We start from the raw sequence: 14,876 nt of genomic DNA, 5'->3' as shown, positions 1-14,876 counted from the left end.
CTCTACGATCTGAATGGCTGCAGTTGGGACGGGGATTCTGAATCAGGTGGTCTCATGGTCAGATCCAGCTGGACCACCTTTTGTCTTCTTGTGCAAGGTGGAGGGGACCTGGTTTCGCGGGGTGGGTTCCAGTTTTGTTTCCCGGAGGCTGGAAGGACCTTTGCACGCCCTTGGAACAGCCACCCACCTCTGGGTGATTTTTATTTATACTCCGTGCAGCGTGCAGGAGGTTGGACTAGATGACCCTGGAAGTCCCTTCCAACTCTATGATTCTATGATCTGAATGACTGCAGTTGGAAAGGGGATTCTGGATCAGGTGACCTCAGCTCGGCTACCTTTTGTCTTCTTGTGCGAGGTGGAGGGGGCCTGGTCTGGGCTTCCAGAACCTGCTGGGAGATGCCAGTTTTGTTTTCCCAAGCCTGGAAGGGCCTTCGCACACCTTTCAAACGCCCACCCACCTCTGGGTGATTTTTATTTTTACTCCCTGCAGCGTGCAGGGGGTTCGACTAGATGACCCTGGAGGTCCCTTTCTATTCTATGATTCTATTTAGTTACAATGACTTGCCTGTTCCACACGTCCCCTCATGGAGAGGCCTAGAGCCCCAGCCCAAAAACGTGGCTGAGATGAGCCAGAGCCGGAGGGGCAAAAGGGACCACTTTATTTGTCACACCTTGCCGAGTACCTCAGGTGTTTAGAATTTTACCCGTCAGAAACAAAAATAAATGGCACTTGTAGTGTTTATTGCAAAACCCAGAATTCAATTTATTCAAACAGATTGGCTGGGAGGGGGTGAAATAGGCACAGGGGTTTCTAGGATTAGACTCTGTAGGCAGGCAGAAAACAAAACTGAGCGCAGAACTCCTTTACAGGCAACTTATTATCTTATAAGATACTGTGTTCCCCTCAGCTGGACAGCACTCATCAAAAATAACCTCAGTGGTGTGGGTGTCGCCCACTTCACCCTGGCTGACTAGTTATCCTCTTCTCAGGAAGTGCTATAACCCCCGGGCTTTTTTCCAGCAGGAATGCACAGGAATGCAGTTCCAGGTAGCTTGGCATTTGGGTGTGGCTTGATATGCAAATGAGTTCCTGCTGGACATTCTCTACAAAAAAGACCTGTGTGATACCATGGGGATGTCAGGGGTGTGGCCTAATATGCAAATGAGTTCCTGCTGGGCTTTTTCCTTTTAAAAAAAGCCCTGGCTATAGCACTGGACTTTGGCACTTTTGAGGGCCCTTCTCCCTGACACCTTAAACCCTTTTGCCAAGTCCCCTCTTTCTGCTGGGAGAGCAGTCTTTCCCCTGGGATATTAAACTGACGCAGGAACCTTGGTCCCTCTCAAAATGTGTTTCTGTTCTTTCACACCAACGGAGGCTGCCTGTGAGTTCTGGGATCGGACTCCTCTCCAGAGCCTTGCAAACTGGCTCTGCCTTGTGACACAGTTACTGGAAAAGAGGAGACTCGGGCATTTCCAGTAACAACACTCTGTCACAAAATGGAGAGCCTCCCAAAAGAGCGACTGCTAGCTCCTTCCAACTCGCTTCAGCTTCTTCTCACCAGGGCTTTTTTGGTAGGAAAAGCCCAGCAGGGACTCATTGGCCTATTAGGCCACACCCCCTGGTGTCACCATTGTTTCACACAGGGCTTTTGTGGTAGAAAAAGCCCAGCAGGAACTCATTGGCCTATTAGGCCACACCCCCTGGCACCAAGTCGGCCAGAACTGCGTTCCTGCTCAAAAAAAGCCTTGCCCCTCCTACTGACGAGAGCCTCTCTCAACTGTCACTGTTTGACAGTTAGAGGCTGTTGGCCAATCACAGTGAGTTCCGCCACCTGTCACTCACTGAGTGTTCCATCCAGTTCAAGTCTTTGACCCTTGCATAAACATGCAGCCCATCACAGTGGCCGGGGCTTGAGGGGAGGGAAGAAGACCCCCCCCCCCCCCGCCGTGCAGAAGTTGAGTTTGGGCCAAGCAAGACGGGACCTGGAGAGGTTGTGAATTATTCAAAAAGGGGTGGTTTGGGAAGGGGGTCATCCACGTGTGCTCCTATGTTATGTGCCTGACTGCTCCCCCCCACCCCCGTCTCAACAGTCCTTTCAAACCTCGGGAATGTCTATTTTCAGGAAAGTTATAAACTAGAGAAGGAAGGCTTTTAAAAAATATAGCATCCAAGGACCAAATGTTTGGGATTGTTAGATTTGCACCTTCCCTAAATGTTCAGTCCCTTTGGTGGCTCCCTGTGGGTTTTGCATTTTTGAGGTGTCAGTCCTTGTGGGATCCCTCCCTCCTTCTCTTTCCTTGGGCCCTGGAGGCTGCAGAAGGGCCTTTGTGGAAGAGATGCGGAGACTACGATGGTGGGCGAGGCAGGGGGTGATGGACTGGTTGGGGATCCCTCTCCCAGGTAAAGGAGGGAATTGAACCTGGATCTCCCAGATCCTAGACAGGCACCATTCTAACAGCTTCTCCAGACTTGGCTTAAGGGCCAGTTTGCTGGCCACACAGCCCCTTTGGGGGCCACAATCCCCAAGTGTGCCGGGGCAGTACTGGGGCTCATCTTCCTCCCAACTGGCACTAGTGTGGGGGGAGAAGGAGATGGGTCGGCCTTGTGCCCATCGTGGCCTTCCAGACACCTGCCAGGGGCACCATCCAAAGTGATCTCTTTGGGCCCAGCTAGCCACAGCACTTGAGAAGGCAGACAATTACCTGGAGACCAGTTGCCCCCATATCAGAGGATGGGAGATGTCTGCCCAGGCCTCAGGTACGCACGCAAGGAGCACATTCACAACCACAGTCCTTGTTGGTTTCCTGATTTAGCTAACTTAACCCCTGTGGGGACACAAGAAAACCCTTGTGTCCATTCAGACCTAGGCACCCTGGGTCATTCACAGTCCTTGAAAGAGCTGGTCTCACAAAGAGCAGTTCTCTCAGAGCTCTCTCAGCCCCACCTACCTCACAGCATGTCTGTTGTGGGAAGAGGAAGAGAAGGAGACTGTAAGCTACTCTGAGACTTCTAGGGTTGCCAGTCTTCAGGTGAGGCCTGGAGATCTCTCACTTTGAAAACTGATCTCCAGCTGGCAGAGATCAGCTCCCCTGGAGAAAATGACTGCTTTGAAGGACAGACTCTAGGGCATTGGACCATGCTGAGGCCGCTTTCTCCTCTCTCCCGGATCCACCCCCAAAGTCTCCAGGTATTTTCCAACGTAGACCTGGCAACCTTAGAGACTCCAAGTGAAAGACGGGATATAAATCCATTCTACACCAGTTTGGTGTAGTGGTTAAGTGCGCGGACTCTTATCTGGGAGAACCGGGTTTGATTCCCCACTCCTCCACTTGCACTTGCTGGAATGGCCTTGGGTCAGCCATAGCTCTGGCAGAGGTTGTCCTTGAAAGGGCAGCTGCTGTGAGAGCCCTCTCAGCCCCACCCACCTCACAGGGTGTCTGTTGTGGGGGAGGAAGGGAAAGAAGATTGTGAGCCGCTTTGAGACTCTTCGGAGTGGAAGGCGGGATATAAATCCAATATCTTCTTCTTCTTCTTCGTTTGGGCTTGTCATTTGAAGGGGAAGAAAACCACCCGCCAGCTGAGCTGGGTGTCAGAAGTGGTTTCTGACTTGGCTTCATTCTGTTTGTAGCTGATCTTGCTCAAAATGGCTGCTGATCTGCTGATCACAGAGGAGCTGGAAAGCCACAAACTGTTGAAAGTTGAGGCGTAGAAAACTAAATCAGTTTTTGTGCCCTTTGAAGAAACCTCACATTCAAGCATTCTTTTAAAAATGGCTTTTGATCAAAATGGGGGTGGGGGATGGCTCACTTGCTGCGGAATTGTTTAAAAATCCTGTTCTGAAGCCCACTTCCCCCAACCTAGAAGAGAGCCATTCATCAGAGAAGGAAAAAGGGGTGTGTGGAAGGATTATTCTGAAGGGGCAGGTGACCTGGGAAAACTCCACGGAGCTTTCAATAGGGTGTCTGGTCACTGCAGCAGTGTTTGAAGTAGATTCTTTGAGGAAGAAAAGTGTGTGTGAAACAATGGTGATGTCAGGGGGAATGGCTTAATATGCAAATGAGTTCACTGTCTATGCCACACGGATTTGTCTTGTTGCCTTTTAAGAGGCATTTCTGCTTGCCCGTTTCCCTGTTTCTTTCCTGCTGCATTTTCTCATACTTGTAGTCTGCCTCTTGTCCCTGACAAAGGTGGACCATAAATAGGAATAATAATAATCCTGAGCTTTACCTAGTAGGCTCCTCAGAAATGTCCCCTCCTTGTTCATGGGGGGGAGGGCTCTGTGCATGATTGGACACTTAATTCTGCCTGGACACACCTTCCGTGGGAAATGCTTCCTCTTCCGCTTGGGAGCAGAGAGGGGGTGGATCTTCCCTGGCTGGGGGGATGTGGATTGTGGGGTGGCTCCAGCCCCTGAAGGTGGACCATCCTCTCCCTTCTGGGCCAAAACCATTGGCCACCTCTGATATGCTATGCTAAAAGAAAGCATAAATCTGCTAAAATAAAGATTTAAAAGTACCCGCTCATCTGCTCTGATTTTTGGGAGACAGCCTTTTTCTGGTTCTGGGTATCCCTTGTCTTCGGCAGGAGAGGGAGTGGTCAACAGGACAGGGCCTTCTCAGTGGCGGCACCTCATTTCTAGCCCTGGCTGCCCTCCCTGCAGAGATTTGCCAGGTACTTATCTAGTGAAAGCTCTCCTTTCTGTCTTGGCCTTGGACTGATTTTTTAAAATTCTTTTCCCAGTTTCCAATGTCTTATTATTCCTAGCAGAGTCTGTTCTTCAAGTGTATGGTGGGTTTATCTGATTTTTGTGTCTCCTTCTGAATGTTTTGTGACTGTTCAGGAAGGCCTCATAAAAGGTGTTTAAGTAAAATGGAAGTGTTTCAAAAGGCACTTTTTAAAATAAAAGGAACCGGATTTGAGGTTGTCTGTGGAGAAATTGTAGGCACCTCTCCCCCCCCTTTTTCTTTCTCCCCCTCAGATTGATTCGTTTGTCAGGTGATTAAATTTTTCATTTAGTTGTTTCTCTGATGGTAAAATCCAGTGTTTCTTGGACCTGTTTTACTGGCCTTTCTTGTAGAGCTTTGCCATTCTGTGGTCTTCACAGGAAGGATGGCTGATAGATGAAATCAATGCCAAGCTTTTGCTAGCTGGGAACTTATTTCACGTCATGCAGGTGTCCTGTTTTCTTAAACTGGTGAAATCTGAAAGTTCAGCGCTGGAAGTTCTGTCTTTTTCAGACTCTCTTTTTTTATGATAGCAGGAACTTGAAATTATCTTGATTCTTAATTTGGATAAAGTGAATGCACCGACAGCTGGCAGTCTGAAAAATATACCACCCAATCTAGTTTTATCTGACAGTTTGTAACCATTTTAATGTTCTCCCAATAAAGAAAGTTAGGTTTGAGATGACAGTCAGTGCTGCGTTGACTTCAATTTCTTTTACTTATTTAACTCCTACTGCACTTTTCTCCCTTCGACACAAAGGGGATTACGGGGTTTTAAAAATAATGAATCAAAACGTAGAACACGCGGAGCAGTCGTGTGTCCCCATAGGAGGCAAAGAAAAAACACAGGGAAATGCAGGAGTCCTCAGAAATTTCTGGATCTTTTTATGTTTCTGAGTATCATCAGGAGAAAATACAAAAATCTTGGAAACTTGTTGGTTGTTCTGGATTATTTGGAAATTTCTGCTCCATCTGCTTTCCCCCCTCCAGTCTTTCTGCATGGGGTAAACCTGCAGTTCCCCACATCAGGACCTTGGTATTTGCCACATTGGGGGCCTCCTTTTGAGTGGGACAATGTGTGGGGGACTTTGCTGCAGAACTCAGACATTGGTCTGAACTAACTTCCTTCCTTCCTTCCTTCCTTCCTTCCTTCCTTCCTTCCTTCCTTCCTTCCTTCCTTCCTTCCTTCCTTCCTTCCTTCCTTCCTTCCTTCCTTCCTTCCTTCCTTCCTTCCTTCCTTCCTTCCTTCCTTCCCCTTCCCCTTCCCAAGATTGTCTTTGTTTTGGGATCATTTCCTATAAGGGACTCACCACATTTCTCCCCTTGCCCAAAAATATCCGCTGCAGGAGATTTTCTCCATGAGGGCTTCAGCTGACCCATCCAGGGAGATCTCTTTTTTAAATATTAACTGTTTCTGTGTAGCTGTGTTAAGTTTTTAAAAATCAATTTCTACATGGGGTCATCTAGACAGGCATTGCCAGTGAGCCAAAGTAGTTCTGTTCTGTCTTCTTCTGAAGAAACCAGTCTTTTCAGTCCAGTTTTGGGTTGGGAAATTCCTGGAGATTTCAGGGTGGAGCAGAGAGGAGGGGAGGAGCTTATGGGTGGCGAATGCCATAGACTCCGCCTTCCCCAGGAGCCATTTTCTCCAGAGGAACTGATATCTCTGATGTCTGGTGATAAGTAGTGCATCTGTGAGATGTCCAGGTCCCACCTGGAAGTTGGCAAGCCTAGGCTGCATCTGGTCCTCTTCCTTTGTTATTTCCCCACTTCTCTTTCCTCTCCTCAGGCTCTCAGATCCCCTCTCCCCATTCCTTGCCCCATTTTGTTTCCCTCTCCTCTTTCATCCCCCCACTTAGCCTGGGTCTCTGAACAGGGGTGGGGGTCTGGGGAGCCCTTCCTCAATGGCAGCCCCCTTAACTCTGCCCCCCTTTCTCTTTGCCCCAGGCTCCTCCTCCCCCCACTCCCTGCGCTACTTCTACACAGCAGTGTCTGAGCCTGGTTCGGGGCTGCCCCAGTTCATCACGGTGGGCTACGTGGACGACCAGCCCTTCATCAAGTATGACAGCATCACGAGAAATGTGTCCCTGGTTCCCTGGATGGAGAAGGTGGTGGAATACAAGGCTGACTACTGGGAGTGGGAGACCCAGATCTTGCAGGGCACAGAGACTTCGTTCCGAGGGAAGCTGGTGACGCTGCGGGATCGCTTCCACCAGAACGACACAGGTGACAGGAGGGGGAGGGGCCGGCCACAGCATCCCCCCTCCCCAGGGCAAGAGGAGGGGGAGGGGCTACACCTCAGGAGGGAGGGGAAGAAGCCCCCCCATTGAAGCAGATATGTGGGGAGGGGAGTGGGCAACTGCGCCTCCCCCTGGCCCCAGAGATCAAAGGCATGTTGGCCATCCTGGGGTGGGGTGGGGTTGGGTCATCCCCCACAAGAGAGGAGGGGTGAAAGGAAGTGGGTACGGTGATCCCTTCCCCGTTTCTCCTATAGGCTGTGGAGGGGCTGCTGCCTGGTGGAAGAAGGGAGGACTTTATATGTGTGTGTGTGGCGGGGTGCTTCTCCCTGGAGATAAACTTGTGGGGGTTTTTTACTTCAGAAATTCATGTGTCCCCCCCCTTAAAGTGACAGCCCCCTCCCACCCCTAAAGGCGAAAGAGGGCCCTGCCTCACCACTGTTGGGGGATGGAATCAAAGGTAACCCCCCCCTTTGGTAGCAGCCCCCACCATGGGAGGAGGGGCTGGTGATGCCACCCAGTTCCAGATGGGAGAAATGCAACTTCTGTAGGGGAAGCAGGTCCAGTAGACAACAGCCTCCCCCCCTAAAAAAGCCTGACACCACCCCCTTCCCATTACCTGAGAGAAGGCAATACTAGAGTTGGGGATCTCCCCCCTCCCACTTCCCTCTGCCCATCCTACACTATTTCCTCCTAGGAAACTCTCCCCTCCCAATTTCCCCAGGGAGGGGGCTGGGTCTCTTCCTGGGCTGGAGGTGCCCTCCCGCTAGGGTCAGCTTGCAGGCCTGGGGGGGACATAGAAGCAGCAGCAGAGGGAGGGCTGCTATGGGTGGTTCAGGCCCACTTCAGCCCCCCCCCCCCATTGCTCTTGGACCCTGCCTGCCTTCCTCTCAGAGCTCGGGGAGCCCACCTCTGACACCCCCAAGGCCTCCCCCCCCAGGCATCCACTGCTCCCACCCCACTCAGCTGCAGGAGGGGTGCTGCGCCCTGTGTCCTCCAAGCAAGACCCTGACGAGAGCTCCCCACCTCTCTGCAGGGCTGTTGCTGTGAGGGGGGGGGCTGCACTAGGAACACCAGGAGCCCTTCTCTTCAGTCTCTCCCGCTTTAAAGTAAGGGCAACCTATTTGATGCTTCCCCACCCCCACCACAACAGGGTGGAGTTTCCTCCCTGTCCAGATAATCTTCCTCCCTCCATCTCACGCCTTGCAAAACGCAGCTTGTGGTGACTTCTTTCTGCTGAAACTGCCAGCACAGCCCCCTCAGTAGCCAAGCGGAGACTCTCACAGGGCTTTTAGTATCTGTGGCTGGGAGAGCAGGGGGTGGTGGGGGGCTCTGTGACCCCCTCATGGATTCCCTCACGATCTGTGGGTTGCAGGGGTTCTGCCCTTACACCGCCTCCTGAAGGGTGCTCTTTTCTGGGAAGCAGACTTTGGCCCAAAACACACACAGGGAGTTCCCTTCCTTGCCTTCAGGAGGGAATAAGGAGAGGAGAGACCAATCTCTGTGGGAAAGATACCCCTGCCCACCTCCCACCCCCCACACACACACTTGGGGGAAGCGAAAGGGGAGATAGGGTGGGGCGGGGGTTCAAGAGGGGAGCCTGCTGGCTTGGACTCTGGAGCAGGCTCCGCTTTAGCTGAGGGGAGGGCAGCCTGGTTGCTCTCATGAGCAGTGGCAGTGAGCCCCCCTCCCTGAGCTGGCAGCAGAGCCCAGGCAGAGACAGCAGGAGGAGGGCCCTGCGAGCAGCTGGTGTGGTGCTCCAGTGGGGGAGGGTGGGTGGCAGCTGGGAGACAGGGGAAGAGAGACAGCTCCCTCCCCCTCTGGAGCAGTGTGGTCCTCTTGAGGTCCCTGTGGAGGAGGGTTCCTGTTGGAACCATTCACCATCTGCTACCAGAATGTTAGGAAATACTTGTTAAATTCAGAGGTTTGGAGTGGCAGTAATTGGAGACGAGGCTTAAGCTTATCAAAAGAAATAAAGTTTACTACAAAACATCAGGATAGGGTACTTGGGATAAAACAGAAAAACAATATAGCTTACCAGCTAGTCTATCTATGTCTTACTACATGGCTACGTTCTTTGTCTCTACGTTCTTCTCCCCAAAAAGCATTTCGCCAGGAAGAAGAGCAATAAAACTTGCATACAAGATCAAAGCATTTCACACCTAACATCCTCTCTGACCAATGTTGTGTTTACATCTTTCCCGGGCAAAGTAAGAACCATCCCACAATTGAGTTTAGGTCACAATACATCACTTCCTCTATCAGATAAACAAACAGTTAACTATATAATGGCTGGAATGTACATAGCTTGTATTCCAACAGTTCCCATCACCCTCTGAGGAAGGGCTAGAGAAAAGGCACAGGCTCCCAAAGGAACCAGAGAAGACCCAGACTGTGCAGCCAGCACCTGAGGCAGGAGGGAAGACCCCCCATCAGGCTCACAAAAGGGGGTGAAATCCAAGAGGCCCTGCTTGGAAAGGCCCCCGGAGAGCCAGGCAGCATCTCCAAGTCCAGTGGGCCCCAAAAGGCCCTTGCGTCTTGACAGAGGCATGGTCAGCTGATGCCCCATCTTGGGGGAGGGGGGGGAGGAACAAAGGCAGAGAGAGAACTACTGGTTGACCATCTTCTTCCCTCTGAGAAGGACAAACGTTGAATCCCTGTAACATCTTCCAGTGTCTCCAAAGAGCCTGCCGAAAGACTGCTTCTTCTGTATTGGTGGGTTCACTTTTGGCTTGCCTCATTCTCTTTGCCTCCACTTTATCCACACAACAACCCTGTGAGGTAGGCTAAGCCAAGAGTTTTTGACAGGCCCAAGATCTCCTGGCAAACTTCCAGGCGAGAGTGCGGGGTCTTCCAGATCCTGTTCCTCCCTCTGACCACTAAACCACCCTGCCCTCCCTCAGGGATGCCTGGGCTCTGCTGCTTCAACTGGTGTCCTTGTTCACAATTGTGAGGTCACCTCTGCCTCAGAGCCTTTCTGCACAAAAAGAGGGAAATGATTCTTGTCTTGGGTTGGGATTCCAGGAGAAGACCCCCCTTCCCCCATGACATAATAGTGCTTGCCCCACAGTTCTCAGGTTGTCTCTCTTATGTAGGGGATATTGTTTTGGGGCAACCTGGAAGCAGGTTTGGGCTTTCTGGAACCTTCTTCAGAAGGTGTCTGCTTTCTGCTTCTGTCTCTATTCTCCGGGCAGCTGGATTCAAGTCCGGAAGCCCCTCAGAAATCAAGCAGATTTTGGGGGATGAGATTTTCAGAGTCCAAGCTCCCTTTGCTCACTTTCTGGGCGTTTGCTCTCCAAAATAAAAATGTTAGTGATATTTGGACCTTCATCAATTGGAGAGCTCCGTCTGAGGGAATCCCCTTCATTGGTGGCATCAACTGCCACACATCCCTTAGGACAGGGGTGCCCAACGGTAGCTCTCCAGATGTTTTTTGCCTACCACTCCCATCAGCCATGCTGGCTAGGTCGGATGGGAGTTGTAGGCAAAAAAACATCTGGAGAGCTACCGTTGGCCACCCCGCCTTAGGAAATTGATTTTGAGTCAACTGCAAGACCATGGCATTTGCAGCACAGAAGTATCTACGAAAGAAATTATTCCTTTATTTATTAAAACCTATCCCTTCTGTTCCTCATGCCTCAAAGCGGCTTACAAACCACGATCGAAAATGCGGTTTTAGTGGCATCGCTTGCAAATTTGTAAAGCTGGCGCACCCCTCACCCCCTCTGGGAGTCACTTTCACCACGGTGGGGGGGGGGCAGGCAGGGTGCGGTAATGGAGGAGGCCCAGGCTGTGGTTGATGCCAGGCAGGAAACCTTTAGCGGTGTTGCAGCCTGAGGAGCAGAATCGGTGCATGGGAATATCTGTGAGGAGGAGAAGACCTTTCTGTAGAGAGGTGGGCCACAAAAACCTTGAAGGGTCATGAAGAGCACCATGAATTGGACTCTGAAACAAACCGGCAGCCAATGCAGCTCTTGTAAGAATAGACCAGGTATTTCTCTCCCTGTCTGGCTCCTGACATTAGCTGTCTTCCCTCATTCTTCATGAGTAATGCATGTTCCACCACTAGGTGGCAGCAAAGGATCACATTTCTTAAATGGGACCTTCACTGCTCATACTGGATGCTCAGAAAATACATTTTATGAATCATATTGATTTCATCTTAACCTGCAGCAGAACCACATATTGTGTATTTTCCTTCAAAAATTAGAATCACTGGCATTTACTTGTGCACTGTTCCTTTGTTTCAAAATCCAACAGGAAGCCCTGTAAATTCATCTGTACAATAACTGTGAGCACCAAGGTGGTGTTTTATGAGCCAGTGGGCAAAACCGATTCGACATTGTAGCCGGAACCACAAACAAATTCTGCTTTTGGGACACCGTTGATGTTAGCTGTCTTCACAAAATACATCCCCCCTACTTGGAAAAAAAATCAGAATAAATTAGTGAAATCCATTAAGCAAAAATCTTTGTTCGCTCAAACATGGAGCCCTCCTTGCCCCCCAACCTCCAGGGGAGATCGGCCTGAATTAAAGCCCTGTTTCTAGTATTCCCCATTCTGGGCAAAGACGTCTTCCTCTGAAGTATGTTTGTGCACACAACTGCCAAAGAATTAAAGTTGGGTGAAACAGCCTTTTTAGCTTTCTGATCCACCCTGGCCAAGCAAGAGAGAAGTCTGGCAGCGACACAGGCACTCAGATTCCCCCTCCCACATTTGGGGGAGGGTGAGGGGACCAGGCAGGAGGAAGAGGGGATGCTCCAAAGGCAGATGTCACCAAGGGCAGCTGGCTTGACTGAGCCACCAGCATCTTGGCAGGGCTGAGGGAAGGGGGGGACTCTGGGTTGGCCCACCTGGACTCACCTGCAGTTAGCAAGGGGCAGCCTCCTCTGCTTGCCCAGCTCTTCAGGTGTGTTCTCATCCCCTTCTCCAGCAATAAGAGGACTGATGGCACTTTTTTTTAAAAAAAATTGACTTTAAAAAAAAATGTAAATTAAAATATCGAAATGCGTGTAACATTGGCTACAGGAAGCCATGTTGGTTTGTTGTAAAAGCCAAGAACAAAAACCACGTGATGCCTTTTATGACCAGCCGCAGTGACACCAAATAGCACAAGCAGTGGAGTTTGCCAGAAATCTTCAACAGGTGGGATGTCGGAAGAAAACAAGGGTGGGGAGAGAGAGCAGAAGTTTCTGGCCGTGATTGTAAGGCCTTTTGTGAGCATCCTGTGGGGAATGAATGCCCAGCAGGTGGGCACAGGTCAAATGGAGCCAGGCCCTCTTTCAGTAAGAAGAAAGAAATAAAAACAGCCCATCTAGTGGAATGTGGAGTCACATTCATTTCTTGCCATAATTCATAAAGGGAACACCTTCAAAGCACTTGTTTGCCTTCCCTTATTCAAAATAAGTTTTGCTGTTCCAGAAACTGTTTCCACTTGCAAATGCACTATTAGCATGCAGGAGAACGTGGGTTTCCTGGGAAAATATGAATTGGGACAATTTCCAGCGCCCTCAATAGAACCTGATATGATTTACCATATGGCATTTGTCTGGACTTCTGTATAGTTCTGAAGATGTAACAAGTGCTTAGTGTTAATTTTGTGTCCTCATGAGCTGCAATATTTGATTCAGGGAAGAAGAAGAAGAAGAATTGCAGATTTATACCCCGCCTTTCTCTCTGAATCAGAGACTCAGAGCGGCTTACAATCTCCTATATTGTAAGGAAGAAAGGTATTAAGTGTGGTTTTAAAGAAATTTAAAGAAACTGAAAATTTTTCATGAAAAATACTTTGATCAGGATAATCTTTGATAAAATTTAAAGTCAAATACAAGAACTTTCCTTTCCTTTCCTCAGTGGAAGAAAATAACTCTCAAAAGCTCTGCAAACTTGTGGCAGGCTAATTTTAGTGCACCTGAGAGCTGCACATAAAGTGCTCTGGGCCTGGCTGACCTCTCCTCAGTTTGGACTTTGGTCCAGAGCTCAGCTTGGAGCCCTCATCAGTGACAGGACTTGTGGGTTCCATATCGGAAGGGAGGTTCTGTCTGCCATGTGAGAAGAGACAGAAGAATAAGAATTTCAGCCCTGTTTTTTATTTGACCTGCTGACCCACACAGGTGCATTTGTAAGTTTTTGGATGATTTTTAAAACATCTGTGTGGACTTCCACAATTCTTGGGCACAACCACACCAAAACCAAATTTTGTAAATGCCTGGCTTGCCTAATGTGTTGGCAGGGGCATCCAGACACTACTATTAATTTTACACAAAAATTGGTCTTTAGAAATACGTGAAAATTCTGCAGAAAAGTAACAGACTGGAAAATTGTCTGTCCCCTTTCTTTGGCTAGAACTGTGACACTTGACTGGCTACCAACCCTCGTGTACCCAGCCATCAACTTTCCAAATTTGATTTAATAAGTCACTTTGAAATCAAAATATAAAGAGAATGGAAAGGAGTATGGAATACAATTAATTTTAGAAATAAACATCTTCCCCAAAGTGTTATGGGTTGGCAGTTCCACTGTCTATTAATAAAATTAGAGTTATGATATTCCAGTTTCCAAGAACAACTATCTATATAAGAAACTTTCCCTTCTATGCCTAGCACAAAGGATTGAACATTTAGAAATTCTGAAAGCACACAAAAAGGTTCTTTCTCCCCCACCCCCCTCCGGGGGAAACTGAAGTAGACGCAATACTTACTTCGCTGTTACACCTAAGCGTCTTTTATCAATTTAACTACATGGAATGCATCTTTTATGACTCTGTTGACATGTAAGGTGAATGTGCCACCCAGTGACAGCCGACTCTTAGCAGCCTGTGGCGTTTTGAAGGCAAAAGATGCGCTGGGGTGGTTGGCTGTTGCCTATTTGGCACAAGTCTATGGAACTTAATGCTCTGAATAAATACCTTTTCTGTAAGAAAATGGCCAGTCTGTACTTGAGAAACAGCTGGAACCTGCTGCTCAGATGCAACTCCAGCCTGTGGATCTTTAATTTTGTTATCTCTGAGGGAAGCGGCAAAGTTGAAGGGAGAAAAGTTCTGTCAGAAAACAGAAGAAAGTGCATTCTTTGGATGCAAACTATAATAATAAAGTCACAATAAGAGGGAAATTCAGCTCAACTTCATAATACTGAAAAGACTGAGTGGTTTCATAATGTATGATTATTTCGGGTTTTTCCCATTTAAAGTGAGATGTTTTCCCTTCAGAAGCATTTTTTCATTTTAAAGGAGAAAATATTTCACCAGAGTTTTTTCCAGTGGGTGCTCAAATTTTCCAATGAGAAATTCTGGGAAAGCTCCTTAAAAAAAAAATTAAAAAAAAATTCTGGGAAATTCTGGGAAAGCTCCTTAAAAAAAAATTAACCCCCCCCCCCCACCGTGGGTTTTCAAGTCTCTTTTCCAGTTGTGGCTGTGTGGGATTATAGTCTGGCTCCTTGTAAGATATCCTGCATTTTGATGTTTCTAGCATTCCGTCCCCCCCCCCCCACACATTTGGATTTAGAGCCATAAAATTATTTAAGCTTAGTAAAAACAGAGAGGGGTTGCTCATCCCCCCCCCCCCCCCCGTAATTGATCCAGGCCTGGGCCCCAGTTCCTGCAGGAGAGCCCCCCTTCTGAAGCAGGGAAGGCAGCCCCACTGATTGGCCCCACAGAGCACTCTTCCCTGCAGCTTTTCTCCCTCCCCTTCAAGCCAGAGGGTGGGGGGTGGGAATTGACTGTCTGGAGTGAGCAGAACAAAATAGGAGTCGATTGCACCTTTAAGACCAGCTTCATTTTGTTCAAAAGGTAAGCTTTCGTGTGCCTGCACACTTCTTCACACGAGGAACGAGGTACAGTGAGCAGAGCCACATATAGCTGGTGGGGTTTGGAGTGCCAAGGGGTACAAAGTTAAAACCCAACAGCAGAATAGTAAAATT

General features: G+C 49.0%; 1 protein-coding gene across 1 annotated transcript in view; it reads left to right on the top strand.

Annotated features, from left to right (window-relative positions):
- The first annotated feature begins 2,739 nt into the window (after positions 1-2,739).
- Positions 2,740-14,876, top strand: part of LOC132571675 (H-2 class I histocompatibility antigen, D-B alpha chain-like) — a 54,675-nt gene continuing 42,538 nt past the window's right edge. Inside the window, exons 1-3 of the mRNA XM_060238466.1 lie at positions 2,740-2,758; positions 6,670-6,948; positions 7,374-7,419. Of these exons, the coding sequence (XP_060094449.1) occupies positions 2,740-2,758; positions 6,670-6,948; positions 7,374-7,419 (344 nt within the window). The remainder of the gene's footprint in view (positions 2,759-6,669; positions 6,949-7,373; positions 7,420-14,876) is intronic.

This window comes from Heteronotia binoei, chromosome 5 (genome assembly GCF_032191835.1).
Source record: "Heteronotia binoei isolate CCM8104 ecotype False Entrance Well chromosome 5, APGP_CSIRO_Hbin_v1, whole genome shotgun sequence".
NCBI classification, from domain to species: domain Eukaryota; kingdom Metazoa; phylum Chordata; class Lepidosauria; order Squamata; family Gekkonidae; genus Heteronotia; species Heteronotia binoei.
The sequence above is the reverse complement of the archived record's forward strand: the minus strand, read 5'-3'. Positions and strand labels throughout refer to the sequence as shown.